Source organism: Phascolarctos cinereus, unplaced genomic scaffold (genome assembly GCF_003287225.1).
Source record: "Phascolarctos cinereus isolate Bilbo 61053 unplaced genomic scaffold, phaCin_HiC Scaffold_3;HRSCAF=262, whole genome shotgun sequence".
NCBI classification, from domain to species: domain Eukaryota; kingdom Metazoa; phylum Chordata; class Mammalia; order Diprotodontia; family Phascolarctidae; genus Phascolarctos; species Phascolarctos cinereus.
This window is the reverse complement of record NW_027555736.1, coordinates 133,374,197-133,393,119: the sequence shown is the minus strand read 5'-3', so window position 1 is coordinate 133,393,119 and position 18,923 is coordinate 133,374,197. Positions and strand designations below refer to the sequence as shown.

Below are 18,923 nucleotides of genomic sequence, written 5' to 3'. Positions count from 1 at the left end.
CTTAAAGGCTTTGGCCCATGTTTCTGAATGAGCAGGTATGGAAAGATTTAACCTGCTGGCATTTGGGTCTTTAATAAATCTTAAAAAAAAATACCTGAAGACCTAGCTGAAAAGCATCATTTAAAAAAAAAATTTTTTTGAAGAGATCCAAATGTGTAAGGATGGTTATTGCTTTTATTGGCTTCTTAACCCTAACTGGGAAGAGAAACAGATATATAAAAATTCAAAAACATTACTGTATCTTCTAGGAACCATCTCAAAATGACTCTGAATTTAGTTGAGTGGCACATTCTTCCTTATACAATATTGCACTGGTACCTTATAGATAAAGTAAACCTGAGCTGATATTGTATTCTCAGATCACAATGCTGGGTTGTTTTTTTTTCTTTCTTTCTTCAGCCTGATTGTTGACTATCTTGTGGTTTTTGTTGTTGATGATGATGTTACTGAATTTGAAATTAAATAACAGTCTCCAAGGTGGTCTTCTTTCTGGTATACCTCATTTGTATTTCTTTCAACTAAATAATCTAGCTAACTTTTCACTACTGACAGGATTTTCTATGTGTCCTGTTGTTTATACCTAATAAGGGGAGGGAAAGGGGAATGCTGTTGATAAATTACTATGAGTTTCCACATTAAGCAAGGAGAATCTTTTTAAAAACCCTATAATCAACCTTCCCCCACAGTTTGTGAAAATACTTTTGGCCCCAATATTAAGGACATTGGCAATAGATCGGTGTATAGGAGGAAGGGGATAAGGGGAAGGGTGGAGAGGACAGGAGAGAGATTAATAGATGACTAAACTGAGTAGCCCATGTTTCAAAAAGAAACAAAGATTACCAAACTAATCCATGTTGTTCAAATCTTCCAATTATATCAGTCCTTCTGGGAGAAATAAAACGCTGACAAACGTGTTCCTTGTATTTGCTTGTAAATAATTTACAAGGTTTAAAAAGAAGCTATCTCTTTGCAGCAGAATTGTAAAACTACAGAGTACTTCAGGCACACCTGAACATTGTCCTTGAATTGCCAAGTAGCAGAGCTGCCTTTGGCTTTGTCTCTGAAAAAAAAAAATCCAAAGGTTGAGACTACTTAAACTTTGGCAACAAAGTTTACTATCTCACATGAAGTCTAAATCATCGTTGAATTTGGACTTCTAGGAAGGAAAGGGGCTTTTGTTTTGGTTTTGGTTTTGGTTGTTTTTAGCCTAAGGACAGGAATTAATAGACTGCTGATAGAAACCCCGATCTGCTTAGCTTGTGCCCAGACAGTAGAGACTCTCTTGTAAGGGTTGTTGCTTTACAAAGGCGGCGGGGTGGGGGTGGGGAACGGGAATTGTGTGATTGTGTGTGTGTGTGTGTGTGTGTGTGTGTGTTGTGTGTGTGTGTGTGTGTGTGTTTTCTGGGAGAAAGACAGTGGAGGAAGTTGTAACCAGGAGGCAGAAGGTTGGTCACCTCCATCTTGAGGTCATGTAGATTTTGCTGAGCCAAGTGCTTGGTATGGAATTTGTGCTTCTGTGCTATTTCCTTGAAAGAGTAAGGAAGAAGCAGCTGTTGCTAACACAAGGGCAACCACCCATGGGAGTAATGAAGTTGAGGCGTGTTGAGAATGTCTGTGACCCAGTGAGCACTGAGCAGAGGGGTCTGTGTTAAATGAGATGTCCCCTACTATCCTTAAAAACAATTTCCTTTACTCATGGTTCAGAGCCTGGAAGAAAACAACTTCCTTGAACTGCCCTATCCCTCCTGAGTCTGTGCTTCTCTTCTTTCCTCTAAGAGGAAGGAGTTAACATGGGAAAGCTCCATTTCCTGCAATTGCCAGCTGTGCCCAGTCAGCATATATCCATAATGGTTCACCTATTCTTCTTGTGATTACCATCCATTAGACATTCTGCTGCTAGTTATAAGGAAAACTTGCTGTGCTAATCATGTTTGCATTATTATTTAGAATTGGTAGGAAATGAAACATTACAGAAGTCTAATTTTTAGTGAGCCCCAAATCTGGAGACAAAATAGGAATAGAAGTGATTGCACTATATAGACTTGAGCTTGTGTTACATATCTATATCTGTAGGTATATACATGCATACACACACACGCACGCACACACACATATGTGTGTATTCAGTCTGACTCTCAATTATATCCTTACCTTTCTCCTACCAACAAAGTGTCTCCATATTTGGGACTCGTTTGAACCAAGAAAGACTTATCTCTGGAGCAACTTCTAATTTTTTCAAGATTTCCTACCCCAAATCTATCCAACATGTTTATTATTATATCTCTCCTTTAATATTTACATCACTGATTAGCCACATATTAATTCTACCTGTGTCTCCTAGATGTAATCCCAGTTTTTGGAATATTTTACATAAACATTTTTTTAACCTGCACCATGATCTCCTATGCTTTTAACATGTGTGAAAAATAATTAAGATTCTCCTACCCTCCTGCAATAATAATTTAAATTTTTGCCATACTTTACAATTCATAAAGCACTTTTTTTGAGAATACTCCAGGGAGGATAAGAATAAGTTTTATTCTCTTTTATAGATGACAAAACTGTTTGAAACAGGTTGTCACTTGTTTAGGTTCACATTGCCATTAAGTGACAAAACCAGCTCTTAAACCTGTTTTGTGTTTTTTTTTCCTAATTCACAGACCAGCATTCTTTTCATTACATTATGATGTCAGGTTCCAAAGTTATCTGACACATCCAACATATCTCAACACTCCAAAGAACCCAACATATTCACACACAAAAAACCTCTATAAGTTAGAAAATTTGCGCTTCAGTGTCTAATTAAAAGATTGTAAACTTTCACCTGTCTAGAATTTCTCCCTAATACTTGACCATACCTACCCAACATCCATCAGTGAAAGATGCCTTACCACACTGGAAAGAGGCAGTACACCCATGCAAACAAATGTAGGAAATGAAGCATGGATTTTTATGAACCTCTTGAGGGAGAAGAGAGAGAAGAGATGGAGCCTTTTGTAATGTAAAATGATAGTATGAAGACATAACATACTTACAGCCTTAGCTCACCTACTAGGATTCTCTGAACAAATATTTTGAACATACAGACTTGGATCTTCTGAATATTTAGAATCTATTATTGAGGTAGAACTTACAGTGACTGGTCAGTAGTTCAGAAAAAAACCATGCCTGATTCATATAGGATTCATTTCATTACTCTCATACCTCCCAAATTCAGGGATATCCAATCTTCATTGGAATAACTCCAATCACAGTATTTAGTAGCCTTCCTTGGCAAAGTGTTCTATATCTGTTGCCAGCTATAATTTGTTTTCTAACGTTTCACCTAAATCCTACCAATTGAGTCTTAAATCCACCATTCTTTACTCTTTCTTTATTGGCAGTGGACAATAACGAATTCCTCTTTGGAACCAACTTTGAGCTTCTATTTTTGAAAGCAGCCTTTTCCAAGTTTCCTCAATTTGAGCTCACCTACAAAGTTTCTTTATCTTTGGGACTCTTTGGGCAGGGGGAAAGCCCCTTTTTGCCCCTGTGAACCCCAATTTATTTATTCTAAGAAAGAGACAAATGAAATTAGGTTACATGTGTCCATGGCTTAATTTCTCTCAAGCTAGCTTGACGTGAATTGTATCAGAGTTCAGTCCAAAACTGGGCCCCCTAGGAGGGCCAGTTCAGAACTGACTCAGTTTGGGTTTGGGGGGTACAGCCTTATATGCCCTTCAAAGTATAGGTGTTCCCAAGGGGTGCTAATCAGCCATGACTGGTTGATGCACTAGAAGGTGGGTCTTATCTGTCTGAGGCTGGATTTGAACTAGGATCTTCCTGACTCTGGGCCTACTGCACCACCTAATAATGTGTTCCCTCTTCCACTTTAACTGAGAGATTCCCCCTCTTCCTTCAAGATGCAGATTGTATTTGTATCCTCAGTACCTAAGAACAGTGTCTGGCACACAGTAAACACTTAATAAATGCTTGTTGACTCAATGATAGTACTTGCTATAAATAACCTTGCTTGTAAGTCTTTTCGTGTTGGTCCAGACCCGTGATTTCGTTGGTATAGGGATCTCTTCATGAGGAAATTCCCTCTACCAATGCAAATTGGTAAACTGTTCTGAAACTTTATGATCTTATAGAGTTGGTCAGAGCAATGAGCAATTAAGTGACATGCAGAGTCACACACCCAGTATGTGTCAAAAGTGAGGTCCCAGGTCCCACCTCTGACCCTGGCTGATTATGCACCAAGTCACCTGCTCCTTAGTCTATGGAACAGCCAGTCTATCTGCTCATCCTGTAAAGTATATTTCTGCCATTTGTTACTGTCTTGCTTTAGAGAAGTAGGAAATTATTTCCAAAGAAAAAGTAATTGATGGCTCATTTTTCAATGTTTTAAAATAAAAATAATTAGAAGTACTATCTTTCTGAGATACCCTCTTCTCTCCTCTGACACTTCCACCATCCTGGTGCAGGCCTTCATTACCTCATTGCAGGACTATTTGCATAGTTGGATGGTTGGACCCCTACTTCAAGTCTCTCCTCATTCCAGTGTATTCTCTACTCAGCTGTCACATTGATCTTCCTAAAGTTCAGGTCAGGCCACGTTGTACCCTGCACAGATATACATTCAATAAACTCCAGTGGCTCCCCATTACCTCTAGGACAAATCATAAAATCTTCTGTTTGGCTTTAAAAGCCTTTCATAACCTTTTCTTATTCTTTACTTATTTCTTACTCACTTCCATGTCCTCTGAAGTCCAGTGATACTGACTTCCTTGTTGTGCCTCACCTAAGATGCTCCACCTCCTGACTGTGGGTATTTTCTGTGGGAGGCTGTCCTCTGTGCCTGGAATCCTCTTCCTCCTCATCTCCCCCTCCAGTATTCTCTGTCTTTCTTTAAGTTTCAGCTAAAATTGGGCTTTCTGAAAAAGCTTTTCCCAGTCCTACTTATTGCTAGTGTATTCCCTCCCCACCCCAAAGATTATCTCAAATTTATTTTGCTTGTCCAGTTGTTTGCATGTTGTCTCCCCCATTGGACGGTGAGCTCTTAAGAACGAGGACTGTCTTTTGCCTTTCGTTGTATTTCTAATACTTAACAAAGTGTCTGGCACATAGTAGGTGCTTGCTTAGTAAATGCTTGTTACGTTAACTTCAGCAAGTGAAAGGCTGTATACGTAGGCAATGCAGTTTTTCAACACAAACAAAACTATTATCTAGGCTGTCTGACAGTGCTAGGGAGGCACTTCTGAGCTAGGGAGAGGTGATATGGAAGTCATTCTGTGGATAGACAAATCCTGATCTAGTAAGTAAGGCAGAGGAAGTCATTATCCACTAGGGATAGAGGTTTTTAGGGAAAATTGTTATTAGTGACCCTCCAGGCATCAAAGGAAGAATCAGGTCTCTGGGGTCAGATCCCTGGATCATGTTGTATTCTTAGTTTTTTTGGTTTTTTGTTTGTGTTTGTTTTGCTGTAACCCTTGGCGAAAAAATAAATGATAATAGACTATTCTTTGTTTTAATTTCCCCATCTGAAAAAGGAGAAAGGATTCTTCCTCTGTCCCACAAGAACTATCATGAAGATAAATGAGACAATATAAAGGATGAACTTTGAACTCAGAAGACAAATGATTTTGAATTTCACCATTATTTTTGTAGTATGTTCTGGGGATAGCAACAGATCCAACCAGATAAGGCTAATTTATATTTAATGCTGTGAGTAACAAGAACAAATTAAAAATGAAAGCTGAATTAGATATTAAATGTACTTAAATATTCCAGTAATAGGAAATTCTTCTGAATTCAAGTTAGCTCAAGGTCTAAGATTCTCCCTTTTAAAAAATCCATGTGAGTCTCAGAAACAAAATAAATAACAAGAAATTTTGGTTGTTTAGAAAATTGGCTGTGATGGGATCATTGGATCAGCTGCCAAAGAAGATCGTTGTGGAATATGTAATGGAGATGGAAAAACCTGCAAGGTTGTAAAAGGAGATTTCAATCATACCAAGGGAATGGGTGAGTAGAGATTCTGAAAAGCCTTCCGTTGGCCTGTTGTAATTTTCAGGTACCATTTGAATAACAAGTTTTGCCTAATTATCCTCTTTTCCCAAAACCTAACTTACTGATTATTTTCCTCAGTGCTGTAGTCAAATAATTCATCATAATATCTAGCTAAGCCCATACATTGATCTTAAGATTCATGAAAGGCAGAGAAAATAAGCTATTTCTTTAAGTCTTTAGAATTTGCCTATAAAAGGAATTTATTCATCTCCACCCAATTAATGGTGCATGAATCATTGTCGTGGCCCTTACCTTAATGACCTCAAAATTATTCCCTTTCAGTTTAAAGTCACATCATCATTTTATATTAAAAGGATAAGAAAGAGAAAGATAATTTTTCCTTAATTACTTTTACTTAGAGGTGAGAATGGTTTACCATTTCTAAGTCTGATTTAAGTAAATGTTTGATAGTTTTTGCATGAATCTGTAAAATACTCATGTGACACTGCAGGTTTCAAAGTATTCTCATATTTTTCTGTTGACCGTGATTACAAAATAAATTGCCCTGTCTCCCACTTTCCCAAATAGTACAAATCACTCCAGCATAGTACTTTAGAACATTTCAAAATATGATTAACATTTTTTTTCTACTTTGATAATCATGCTCATTTATTGTTCAAATGAATGTAATGCTTTTCTGATTCTGGGAGAGGTTTTAGAAAAGGGTTGACAAATGGAAATTATGAAAAAGTATGAAAATTCCTTTAAACCAGGGGTTTAAAAAGGTTTAAACCTTTTTTTGTCATGGGCTCCCTTGGCAATCTGGTAAAGCCTATGGACTGCTTTTTGGAATAATGTTTTTAAATGCATAAGATAAAAATTCTTAGGATTACAAAAGAAACCAATTATTTTTGAAATACAGTTATCAAGATAAAAAAAAAAGGTCACAGATCCTAGGTTCAAAACCCCTGCTTTAAACTATTAGAATCCCCCCCTCAGCTCTGTTACCCTATGCTGAGAAGGAAAAAGTGGGGGTTGGGGAAAATGCAGCAGTTATCAATTTTAAAAATTAGGGTTATGGTCATATGTATTTTCTAAAGCCTGTGGGAAATGGCCATAGTTTTTTCTCCCTATACTTTGTGGTTTGTGAGGGTTTTATTGCCAGTGTGCTCTGAATGACCAAAAATAATTTCTTCATTGGGAGGAAGAGAGGATAAACTATATATAGTCTACTTGAGGACTGTTCTAAATTGAATATAGGAGACTGAATCACTAGCTAAGTTCATTAGAATGAAGCATTGATTAAACATACATAATGCATAGCATAATGCAATACAAAATACATAACCATAAAACATAATTTAACAAATAGACTTCTGTTTTAATTATGTTTATATAACAAGAAAACATAATTTCTTTCACCTAAGACCCATTAACAAGAATACATTGGCATTAGTTATTTAATATATGCTATTTCAGATCCTTGCCTTGATGTCCTCATAACCTTTCCTCCTTCATTACATACTATTCTGAGATGCCAACTAGCACCTATCACCACATGTGAGGTGTACATGGAATCTGTGGTCTCCATAGCCAATTCCCAGGATTAGACTTCGCGATTGCATCATTTGGATCTCCAGCTGGCAACCAGGCAGAAGTGGTGCATGGTTTTGTCTGTGAGGCTGTCACCACCCCTTGCTGTTGTGCTCAATGTGGCTTCCAGCTGTTGATTCAAGAAATGGCTTAGCAAACCTATGAAAAAGATAAGCATATGTTTACTGTGGTCAGATGCATATGTTCTGCCTGTTATTCTGAAGAGTTGCCAAATATCACAACTTTCTTTTAAAACAAAAAGCTGTTTAAACCTTTATACCTAGAATGATAATAAGCATACCCTTATGCTAATGGAGATGCTTAAAATAAGGCACACTAACCTATTGATACTTAGAATACATAGATACATAGTATGATGGTATTCTAGGACTGGAAAAGACCCCAAAATTCATCTAGTTTCATTCCTACTTGAAATAGGAATCCCCAACAAGTGATCGTCCACTTAACTACTCCAAGCATCCACTTGATGGCCTAAAGTAGGAGGGAACTCACTACCTAATTAGCAGCTCATTCCATTTTTAGAGAGATCTGATTTTAAAGAAATATGTGATTTAAAATATACATATATGTGTGTATTTATATTTAGTTACTCTATAAAATTGGTCATCATTATTAAATCCAGAATTAACAGTTATAATATCTTTTTTCAATAGAAGGCCACTGCTACTGCCTTCCCTCTAGGATTATCTCTTATTTTTACAGTATATATCTGGTATGTTGTATCTCCAGTTAAAATGTGAGCATCTTGAGGGCAGGGACTGCATTTTTCTTTGTTTCCTCAGTGCTTAACACAGTACCTGGAGCATTAATAAACACTTGTGGATTGAGTGGTTGAAAAATTTCTTGGAAAATCCTATATCGAATACATACTGGTAGTAACAAATGTCAATCTTGTAAATACAGTGGCTTCTGAAATCTAAACAAATTATTTTAAGTAGAAAGATGATTTACTACTTACTTAACTATATCATGTAGAAAGAGAAGTGAAAAAGATGGCAAAAGGAGGTATTTTGCTCTTGTACGGTTTGATTCCAAAGAAAAACATCATCCCACACAAATAAGGAAAAGTTAATGAAAGAGTTCATGGCAACATTTTATAATGGGTATTACTTGTTTGTATTGTTTTCAGTCATCTCATCCAAAGTTTTAGATGCTGAAAACTCATGAAATGGAGTTTTACATTCTAAAATGTCTATGATTCATTTTGATAAGTTGAAGGTAATAGAGATTGTCCCATCACAGTATAATGACAGATTAGACAGTATCTAAAGTTTATTTTCATTATAATTGTATTACTTGCCACTCTATGTATTATTTCTTTATCAGCTGAATAAAAAAGTACATCCTTAGCAATTACAGCCTATAAAAATCACTAACTTATGCAACCTAACCCTTGTTTTCTAGTATATATACCTAAAATAGATATGCAAGCTTTGAGCTAAATTGAAGCTACTGCCATTTGAATTTAGTAAATTGGCAATCACATTATAGTTGCTGCTTCCACACCAACTACCTCAGTGCAGAGAATTGAGTTTTTCTGGCTTGGACTATTCAGTGCTCATGAACTTCAAGGATAGGACCAGTCAGGACTAATGAAATAAATAATAGCTTACATTTAAATGGCAGCTTAAGGTTTGAAAAGTGCTTTACACAGAGTATTTCATTTGATCTTCACAACAGTCCTATGAGAGGTAGTGTTATTATTATCCTCATTTTAGAGATGTCTGCTTTCAAAAACTTCCTGATATGTATAAACTTTACATAAATTAAGACTACCTTATTAAGTTCTTTTCTTTATTAAAAACTTGACTTCTGTTAACAATGATATGGCTATTTCAGTTTCTATGTATGGAAATACGTGACTTTTCTCAGCAGCTATGAAATAATAAGAAGTTAATGCTTGTGCATTGCTAGAAGTCATAGATGTCCTCGTAATCCTGTGATTTAAAGCCATAAAGTGAATTCCTCATAACATGTAACACAACCCATTTCTGTTTCTTAGTCACCAATAATATTTGTAAGAAGGTGTCCACGTGTGTGATGACAAAGGCAAAGGCTGTTCCCAAGTGTTTTTCATGTAAGATGTTTGAATGCTGTGCCTAGTTCATAGTGGAGACATCTTTGGTGTTTTCTCTCTATGCTTGCCTTCTGAGTGGATCTGGTGGAATGACTGAGTAATATATGAAGCCATTGATAAGCATGAGGGCCATTTACTATTGACTATAATCTTTTTAGCAGGAACAATCTCTATACAGATAAAGCACTTCTACTCATACAATGATATAGCCAATTGACTTTTCTTTTTATAGTGTGTACTTAAGCACATAAATATTTGAACTACTTGGAATTGGTTTATGGTCCAGGTCTCTCTCAACATTTTCTATTACTGATCATCAACAACATTTTCTTTAGACATAAAAAATTTGAACTTGAAGGAATAGAAAAGAAGCTAATAAAATTTGTCTGCACAAACTTAAGAAATAAACCTGAAACAAGAGCAGTACAATATATTTATGTATGTCCAGATTTAACTGGGACTATTTTATTCATTCATTCAATAATAATTCATTAGAAATCAAAATTTTAACAAGTCAAAATTCAAAATTTATACTTTTAAAAGTCATCTTATATCCTAAGAATATGTATTCACTAGGTTATTCCCCAATAATACCAAACCATTAATAGATTTAATACCAAATTTCTTTTGTGCCAATCAAAAGTGCCCAGCCCAATTACTTTGTTCATGTAGCTTACCAATAAGGTTTATCCTTAAAATGGTATCTTTTAATCAAAGATTCATAAACTTATGTTTAGATTCATAATTTAGGTTTAGAGAAAGGACTTTATACTCTTTAAAGAAAGTAACTTCTGGCTTTTTAAGATTATTTAATTATTTACATATGTTTTATGTCATTATTAAGACATAAATTGAAAAAAATCAGTGATCAGTTTACTATTTAAACTAAATACATAAATAACATATATAAAACATTGATTGCATTAACCTCACTGTGAAAGGTAAAGCACCACAACATTCCCAATGATTTCACCAGCATATGACTTACAGAATTTAATTTTGTAATGATTATTTTTCCATAAATACTCTACAGAAGAGATTATATTCATTCAAACTGAACTACCTTCTACTTAAGGATTTTTAAGAGCAAAAACATTATTCATAAAACATCATTTACAAGAAATGATTTTAATATTGAGTTGATGACAATGGGGAAACATAAATGATACTGATGAAAATAAAGTTGTCTTCATAGTACCTATTTATACTGCAAAAAGTAGGAAGACCATTGTCTTCACATGAATTTCACCTCTAAATTATAAATGTTCTGTAGAAGATTCTTTAAGGACTTTTCTTTCAAAAGAAAGATCTTTATTGCAAAATCAAATTTGTCTACTGATAAAAAATATAATTTGTGTATTTCTGGCTTCTTACACTAAGAGTGAAAAATATGCTTGACTTTCACTTTCTTCTAAACAGTGACCTCAAAATCTCTGGACAATTTATTTAAAAATTAGTCTACCCCAACTGAAAATCACTAACAGTTGGAACTTTCCCCCACCAAAATGTAATTGAATTATGCATTTCTTTATTTTGGTTAAAAAAATAATTCCATGAAAAATTATTGGAAATAAATCTTGAGTATTTTCTCAAGATATTTTAATATTATGATCATGCCCAAAAGAATTCTGAAAAATTAGAAAGGAAATATAACTCTGGGGATCTTTTGGGGGAATCTTAGTAGGGAACAATGAAGATTGAAAATAAAAGTGGTATGAACAATAGTAAAAGGCTTTGAAGTTTATCCATGGCTTCTCAATGAAATTAGTTAATCATTTTCCTCCAACCTGATTTCCCATGCTTGAAGGACCACAACAGAAGATTCTCCAGATCTGAAAATAGTAGTTCTTACAAATGAATGAGGCTGATAATTTAATGAGCCATTTGATATTTGTCAAATCAGAATCATCACTTTTAAATTTAATTGTCTGTGATGCTGTGGTTTCTAATATGATATTCCATGGGACATCTACTTAGAGGGATTCTGGGAGACTTGGGGAATTGGTGATGGGCACTTTATACCTCTAAAGGATTTTTAAAATTCCAACACAGGCTAAGAGTGATCATTCTATGAGGATGGCACTGTGGGCCATGTGGTAGCTCTTGGAAAGGAAGTTAAAGGTGATTTCATTACACCATGACCTGACTGTGAACAGGAGCTCTCCAAATGATTTTGACACCTTTCCCTGGTCTTTTTTTCTCTTGTAAAAAGAAAAACATCCATTTAGAAAAATGGATTAGTAGATTCATTAGACTTTACTACAAAAACCTTCTTTGCCATATTCAACCCACTATAATTCAGAGACTAATTATCCAAGCTGAGAACTCTACATATTCCTTTTTTCTTCCACTTCCTCATGTTGCCAGAGTTTGGGCCATTTCACTGTTCATCAGTACCACCATTGGAGGGTAAGAAGGAAAATGGAAAGAAAACAAAATTCAAATATAGCAGTTTTAATATTTGTGAACAGCCCTCGTAAAATGATAGGTAGGAGAGGAAGTAAAAACTCATTAACCTTAACTTTACTGCTGAAATTGAAGTTTGGAAATTTATCTGTGGTTGACAATTACTCAGCCATGTCCCTCATGAATTATGGTATATAGGAAGTTAGCACAGTTAAATCTAGATTCTACCCTGCATTTGAAATTTTGTGCCCTAATAACACTGAAGCCAGCTGTGCTATAGTCATAAAAGAGACCATTCCTTGTTACTGGTTTGCCCCTATTGTCAGAAGATAATTCAGTCCAGCCAGAAGATCTTGTTTCCAGGTCTGGTTCATAGTACAAATGAAGATGCAGCAAGACACACACACACAAAAGAAGTGCTCATCTACTTGACAGTGGAAAGGTTTTATAGTTCTAGTTTCTCATTTCATATGTCCAGCATTTACTTGAATTGTAACTTCAGAATCCCAAGAAATGAGATTCTAAAATAAGGAAGATTTGTGAAGAACTGTATGCTATTGGGGCCCTAAAGTTCTGGTCCTTTGAAAAAATCCCTATAACATGATGCAAGTAATGGCTAGCCTTGCTCACTTACTGTAAGAGCCCTGCTCCAAAATTAAATGTTAATAGACCAGATTTTACACAGTCATTTGATAAATGTAACAGCATGATAAAGCCTGGAATTATGGCTCAAAACAGGATCAGCAAGCTTAGTTTTGGGTGACTTTATAGACACCGAGTCATCCTGGGTAGCCCATCGCATCAGAAACAATATGTGTTGAAATGGTAAGAGTATGAGCACCAAGCATCATTGCTACTCACTCCATTCGATTTTAGAAATTCTTTGGATGTCAATATCATACAAGTATTAAAGGCCAGGTGGGAACCTTTATAAAGATGCAACATTCAACAAACATTATAGGTGCAGGGCCTGGCACCTAGCAGATGTTTAATAAGATAATAAAATAAGCTCGTTCATTTAATGATGGAATTAGTAAGCAGTTAAGCACTTAAAAAGTCTGCAGTGGCCACTGAAGAAAATGCAAGGATCATTAAAACAATCCTTACTCTCAAGGAGATTATAGTCGAGTCACGGTAATTATGTGTGTATGTATGTATATATGTAAGTGTGCATACACACATATATGTATATGTGTATACATACACACATAGGTATATGTGTATATACACGTGCATGCATATATAAATATATTCGTATATACTACAACACAAAATATGCAAATATTTAAGGGACCACTGTGGGAAATTGTTGGTATGGGAATTTCCTGTACTATTGCAGATTACAACCTAAGATTTAGGAGATAAATTCAAGGAGTGCCTTGAGGCATATAGAGGCTTATTAGCTTGCCTGGACTCACCTAGGTAGTTAGTCAAAGAGGCAGGATTTGAACGCCCCCACTCTTCCTGCCTAGAAGCCCAGCACTCTCTGTCTATAATATATATTATATTATATTATATCATATCATATCATATCATATCACGTTACGTTACGTTACGTTACGTTACGTTACGTTACGTTACGTTACGTTACGTTACGTTACATTACATTACATTACATTATATTATATTATATTATATTATATTATATTATATTATATTATATTATGTTATATTATATTATGTTATATTATATTCATTATATTCATTATATTATATCATATATATGAAACATATAGCTTCTATAACACAAAACAGTATGACAAATGCATAAACAAGGTGTTGAATAATTCGCCTGGGTCCACGTCTCTTTTTGTGATGAAGGTGAATATGTAGTGCATATCCATTAAGATTAACAAGTAAAGTATGCCACATGGCTGAAAAGCAGGAGTTCATGTATGCCTCTGACCCCTCTCTTCTGCCCCTTTGCAAACAGTTTAAACCTATAGAAATAGATAACCTTTTAATGCAATTAAGGGAAACAGTTAATAGTGGTGAAGAAGAACTTTTTTCAGAAGCTACACTTGTAACCTTCAGTGCCACCAATCTGGCACTAGAACTTCTATCAGAAACTGAATCTGCTCTGAGACCAAATTACACACTCACTAGAATTAATAGTCCATTAACAGCTCAAAGACTACTTTTTTTTTACCATTTAAAAACTATCTAATGTCTTAGAAAGTGTGTCTCTTCAGTGTTATCTTTCACTGCTTTGCCATTTTATCCCTGACAGGATCTCAGCAGCTGTAAAAGGAACCCTTTGCTCCTTTCTTAATGGATAAGGATTTTCATTACATCACTAAATCTGTATTGCTTTTGAGTACATCTGCTTTAGTGATTAATTAACAAATTAAAACCTATCACCTGATACAGTATGAACTTGGACCTTTGGTGTGTTCCCAGTGGCTTCCTAACCAGGGTAAAATAATTTTATTGCAGACACTTTTGTAATGATCACAAAATTCGGCCTTTTGCTTTTGTGTTTCAGTGTCTAATTAGTAAACTGGAGGAATGGTCGCATAATAGTGCATGACTTGCAGCCAGAGGAAGTAGAGACTTAAAATATACTGTTATCTGGTAGCTTAGTATCTCTTAAAGAAACAAAACCAACTCTCTACCATGTCAAAGGTTATTCTTTACATAAAGTTATCATTATGAAAAATCTTCAAATTCCAATATGTGAATGAAAACATATGAAATACATATGCAAAATATGCAACTTTTTAAAGTTCTAGGATACACAGAACTTTTTTTTATTTACCATTATCAACAAATCACTCTAGAGGAAAAAAAAAACAACCCTCCATATGGGACATTTAATTGCTTATGTGATATCCCAAATAGTGACAAAGCAAATCTGAGGTGACAAAAGCTTGAATCAGCAACAAAAAAGAAATGCTGTTATTGAAAGATGGAAGAAAAAGGCAGAAGGGATGCTTAATTTGTCATTAGGAAATAAAGGTAAAGATTCAAGTAGGTCAAAGTTCAAGGAATAAGGAATACATCTTTCCTTTTTATTTATTATTTTTACTATGTTTATTGATGCCTTTTGTCTCACAGTCATTTTCTACTCACTCTTTCCAGATTAAACCCCCCTTCATAATAAAGAAACACAATTAAACAACATTGGATATAGAAAACTTGTCTGAAAATGTTGGATCTTTTGTCTTAGTAGCCCCGACTTCTTTGCAGTAAGAGGAGTCGTGTTTTGTTATCTCTTCTCTCGAACCTTCATTTTTTTTCATTACTCAGATTTCAACTTATTTTTAGTGATCTTTTCATTTACATTGTTTTAGTCATTGTGTATATTATTATCTTGGTTCCATTTCTCTCTGCATTATTTCATATAAATCTTCCCATGTTTCTCTCAGTCTTTCTTGCCACACACTAATATATTTGCACACGTAATACTCAAGTGGATCCATGATTTCATCAATTCAGAAGTTCTCTCCAATAATGCAAGTTACAAATCATCCATGCCTAACCATCTTGTATAACTCTTATCTATGTCCTCTCCAAAGTTCACCAACATGCTAGACAGCTTCCTCACTTTCTCCTGAAATTACAAATGCACCAGTGAGACATTCTGTTATCCATCATCCCTCACTCTTATGTGACCAACCCAATCTTCTCTTTCTCTCATACAATTCTTTGCTGACATCCTTTATTTCTCAACTTCTTTGGGGTTCTCACTGAAGATATCTTGCAACTTGCTTATAGCCACCATATATGTCTTCCCATTGTCCGCCATGTGATGCACATCTTTAAGCCTTGAAAGACAGTGGTGTTTAAATTTCACTGCCAGTTAGCAATACCCATAAAATGGTTGCATTGAAAAAAGTTGGGCCTTACATTCATAGAAAGCTTGGTGTCAGAAAAAGTGCTTTGCAGTTTTCTGAAAGCAATCTAGCCTGATTTCTTTCTTGTTTCCAACTTTGGACCCAGCCTTTTGTACACCTGTATTATCTGCTCCAGATAGACATATTATTAAACAAGTTATCAAACGTTTGGATGCAGGTAGAATATGGGCATCAGAAATTCTTCATCTATTTGATCTTTCCTGAGTGGATGGCAAAAGGTGAAAGGAAATAAGAATATTAATGTGTATTTGTCATTAGGAAATAAAAGTAAAGATTCAAGCAAGTCAAAGACCAACTCCTCTGAGTGATTACACATTTATTCCAAGAAACTCTGCAATACCTTGGGGGTAATCAGCACAATGTTATTCTTGAATAGGAAAATCTGAAAGGCCTCACCATTTATGTAGAAATCAATCCTCAACCTGGAATATGTGCTGGATCTCCTCTATCACAATGTCAAATACTTTAGTCAAGTATACAACTCCTTGCTTTATAATTTCCCTGATATCTGTTACCAGAAGGTCAGTAAACAGGATTATTTCTGTTGATGTGTGATGTGTCTTTCAAGGAATCTTACATGACCTTGACACATAAATGAAAGACAGCTTGTCATAAAAAAATCAAAACAAAACTGTAAGCTGGTGATTAGTTCTACCAAGTCAAGTGCTTTGTTGTACAATAAATAATAAACTAAATGGAATCTAATATTCCTTATATCTTTCAGTTAATTGTGATATGTAAAGATGTGATCCACTGTTGAAAATCATTTGAAAAAGTCTGCTTGTTGCCTACTAATACCCATATTAGGGATGCCCTTAATTCATGTGTAGATGACCTCCATAAAGATTTTGTTAGATGGGAGAGGAGACATGTAGATAAATAGTTGTTGTTTTCTGTCACCTTTTTTAATCAGTTAAGGTTCAAAATGTTTTACTCGCCTTTGGTATGTTTTCCTCTTTCAGCTACCTTGTAAATCAGGCCATCAATGTCTTCTTCATCAGTTATATCCAAAATGGTTCATCTCTATATATGCTTGATCCAATCTGGCTACTTTTCTCGTCTTTGTTCTCTATAGTGACATTACTACTTCTCTAAGTACCTCAGGGACTATGTAGTTAGGTTCCAAATGTGGGCATTCCATTGTCCTTGAAAAAATTGTTATTTTTTTTGCAAATATTTTCCATTTTTCTATTGTTGGGAGATTTCTTTTCATTTGTATCCTAAATTTACACTGGTTTATCTTCTGGATAGAGTTATCATAGTTGGTATCAAGGATAATTCAGGATTAAGTCTTCTTAATTGTACATAGATTTTTCTTTTTGCTATTTTATATTCTTATTTTTTTTATAAATTCTAATCTTACCTTCAAAAAGCTGTGCACAGACAGTTGACATAAATGTAACTCTTCTCCTATCTGTTAGAATGTAATAAATTTCGTTCTTACAATGCTGTTTAATGCATGCCATTTTCAGTAGAGTTTATCAGCTCTTAAAAAAAAATAAAGAAAATTTTCATGATTTAGAGAGGCTTCTGTATAATCTACAAATATTTGGTCCAACATTGACTCTTCCCATTTCTTGTGATCTTTGCCAATTTGCATAGTTTGAGGTGAAATCTCAAAGTTATTTTAATTTGCCTTTCATTACTATTAGTGACTCCTAGGATATTTTTGCATTGTCACTTACAGTTTGTAAATCATCTATTGAAGACTTTTTTTTTACCCCCTTTGATCCCCCAGCTATTGGGGAGTGGTTCTTAGTGTTAAATATTTGTGTCAGTTTTGGATAGTATCTTTTTATAGGTAATATTTTATGTAAATATTATCCCCATTCTACTTTTTATCTTTTAATTCTGTCTTTATTAATTTTATCTGTACAAAAGTTCTTAAATTATATGTAGGTAAAAAAGGATGCTTTGTATCTTTTATTTTTTATGATCTGCTCTATTTCTTGTTAGGCTAGGAATTCTCCCTTTACCTATGATCCCATTCTTTGCCAATTTCTTTATTGTATGATCTTTTATATTAAAGTTAAATATCCATTTTGAGATTATTATAGTATATATTATAATTTGTCCACCTAATCCTAATTTCTGGCAAGCTGTTTTCCAGTTCTCCTAGTATTTAATGTATCTTTTGAACTATTGCTTTTGATTGCTTCTGTTAACTCTTTAATATTCCCAAATATTTTGTTGGCCTTTTTGGCCATGGTAGTACACTGGATTAATGTAGTCAAGAAACAGGACATGAAGTACCCAAAATCCCTTTCCTGAATCCTAACAGATTAAGTAGAGTCTGCCATCTAATTTGCTTAAGGAAATATTTTTGATGTCTGTAAAATTAAAAAAAAACTTTACTCAGTGATAGTCAGTGTTTAAATAAATAACTAAACTTTCAAACCTGCTTTTAGCTGAAAATAATTTCTTAATTCCCTTTACTGAAGCTCTAGTCTATCCATTCTACCATGTGTTAAACCCGCAGAGTTACTGCAAGAATGAAAGTTTTTCAGCTTCCCAGATGATTTAGAAGATTCAGGGAAAGCACAATATGAAATAAAGACTGAATGAAGTACTTAGTGGCAAATTGGAAGATATGAGATCATATGTCATCAGTTACAAAAGATTTCATCAATTATTAGCAACATAATACTACCATATACATTCCAAAATTATAGTCTGGCTATCCTGATTTGGGATTTCAGTGTGCTTTGAAAACCCAGCAGAAAAGTAGTGGAGTTGGTTTTTGGTAGGAGATACTGAGGGACCAGGAGCCTGTGACAGTATTTGGAAATTTTTCATCTATGTTCTTTTGTTACAGGCTATATTGAAGCTGCTGTAATTCCTGCTGGAGCCCGTCGGATCCGAGTGGTTGAAGACAAACCTGCCCACAGTTTTCTGGGTAAAGAAATTGTTTGATTTTCAGTTAACTTAATGAGAAAATTTAACTTTGATCAGTCAACTGATTGAACTATTTTGGTTCA

The 18,923-nt window shown here is 34.7% G+C and overlaps 1 protein-coding gene across 1 annotated transcript in view; it reads left to right on the top strand.

Annotated features, from left to right (window-relative positions):
* ADAMTS17 (ADAM metallopeptidase with thrombospondin type 1 motif 17) overlaps positions 1-18,923 on the top strand; it is a 485,504-nt gene that overhangs the window by 315,980 nt on the left and 150,601 nt on the right. Inside the window, exons 15-16 of the mRNA XM_020963836.2 lie at positions 5,886-6,006; positions 18,761-18,841. Coding sequence (XP_020819495.1) covers positions 5,886-6,006; positions 18,761-18,841 — 202 coding nt within the window. The remainder of the gene's footprint in view (positions 1-5,885; positions 6,007-18,760; positions 18,842-18,923) is intronic.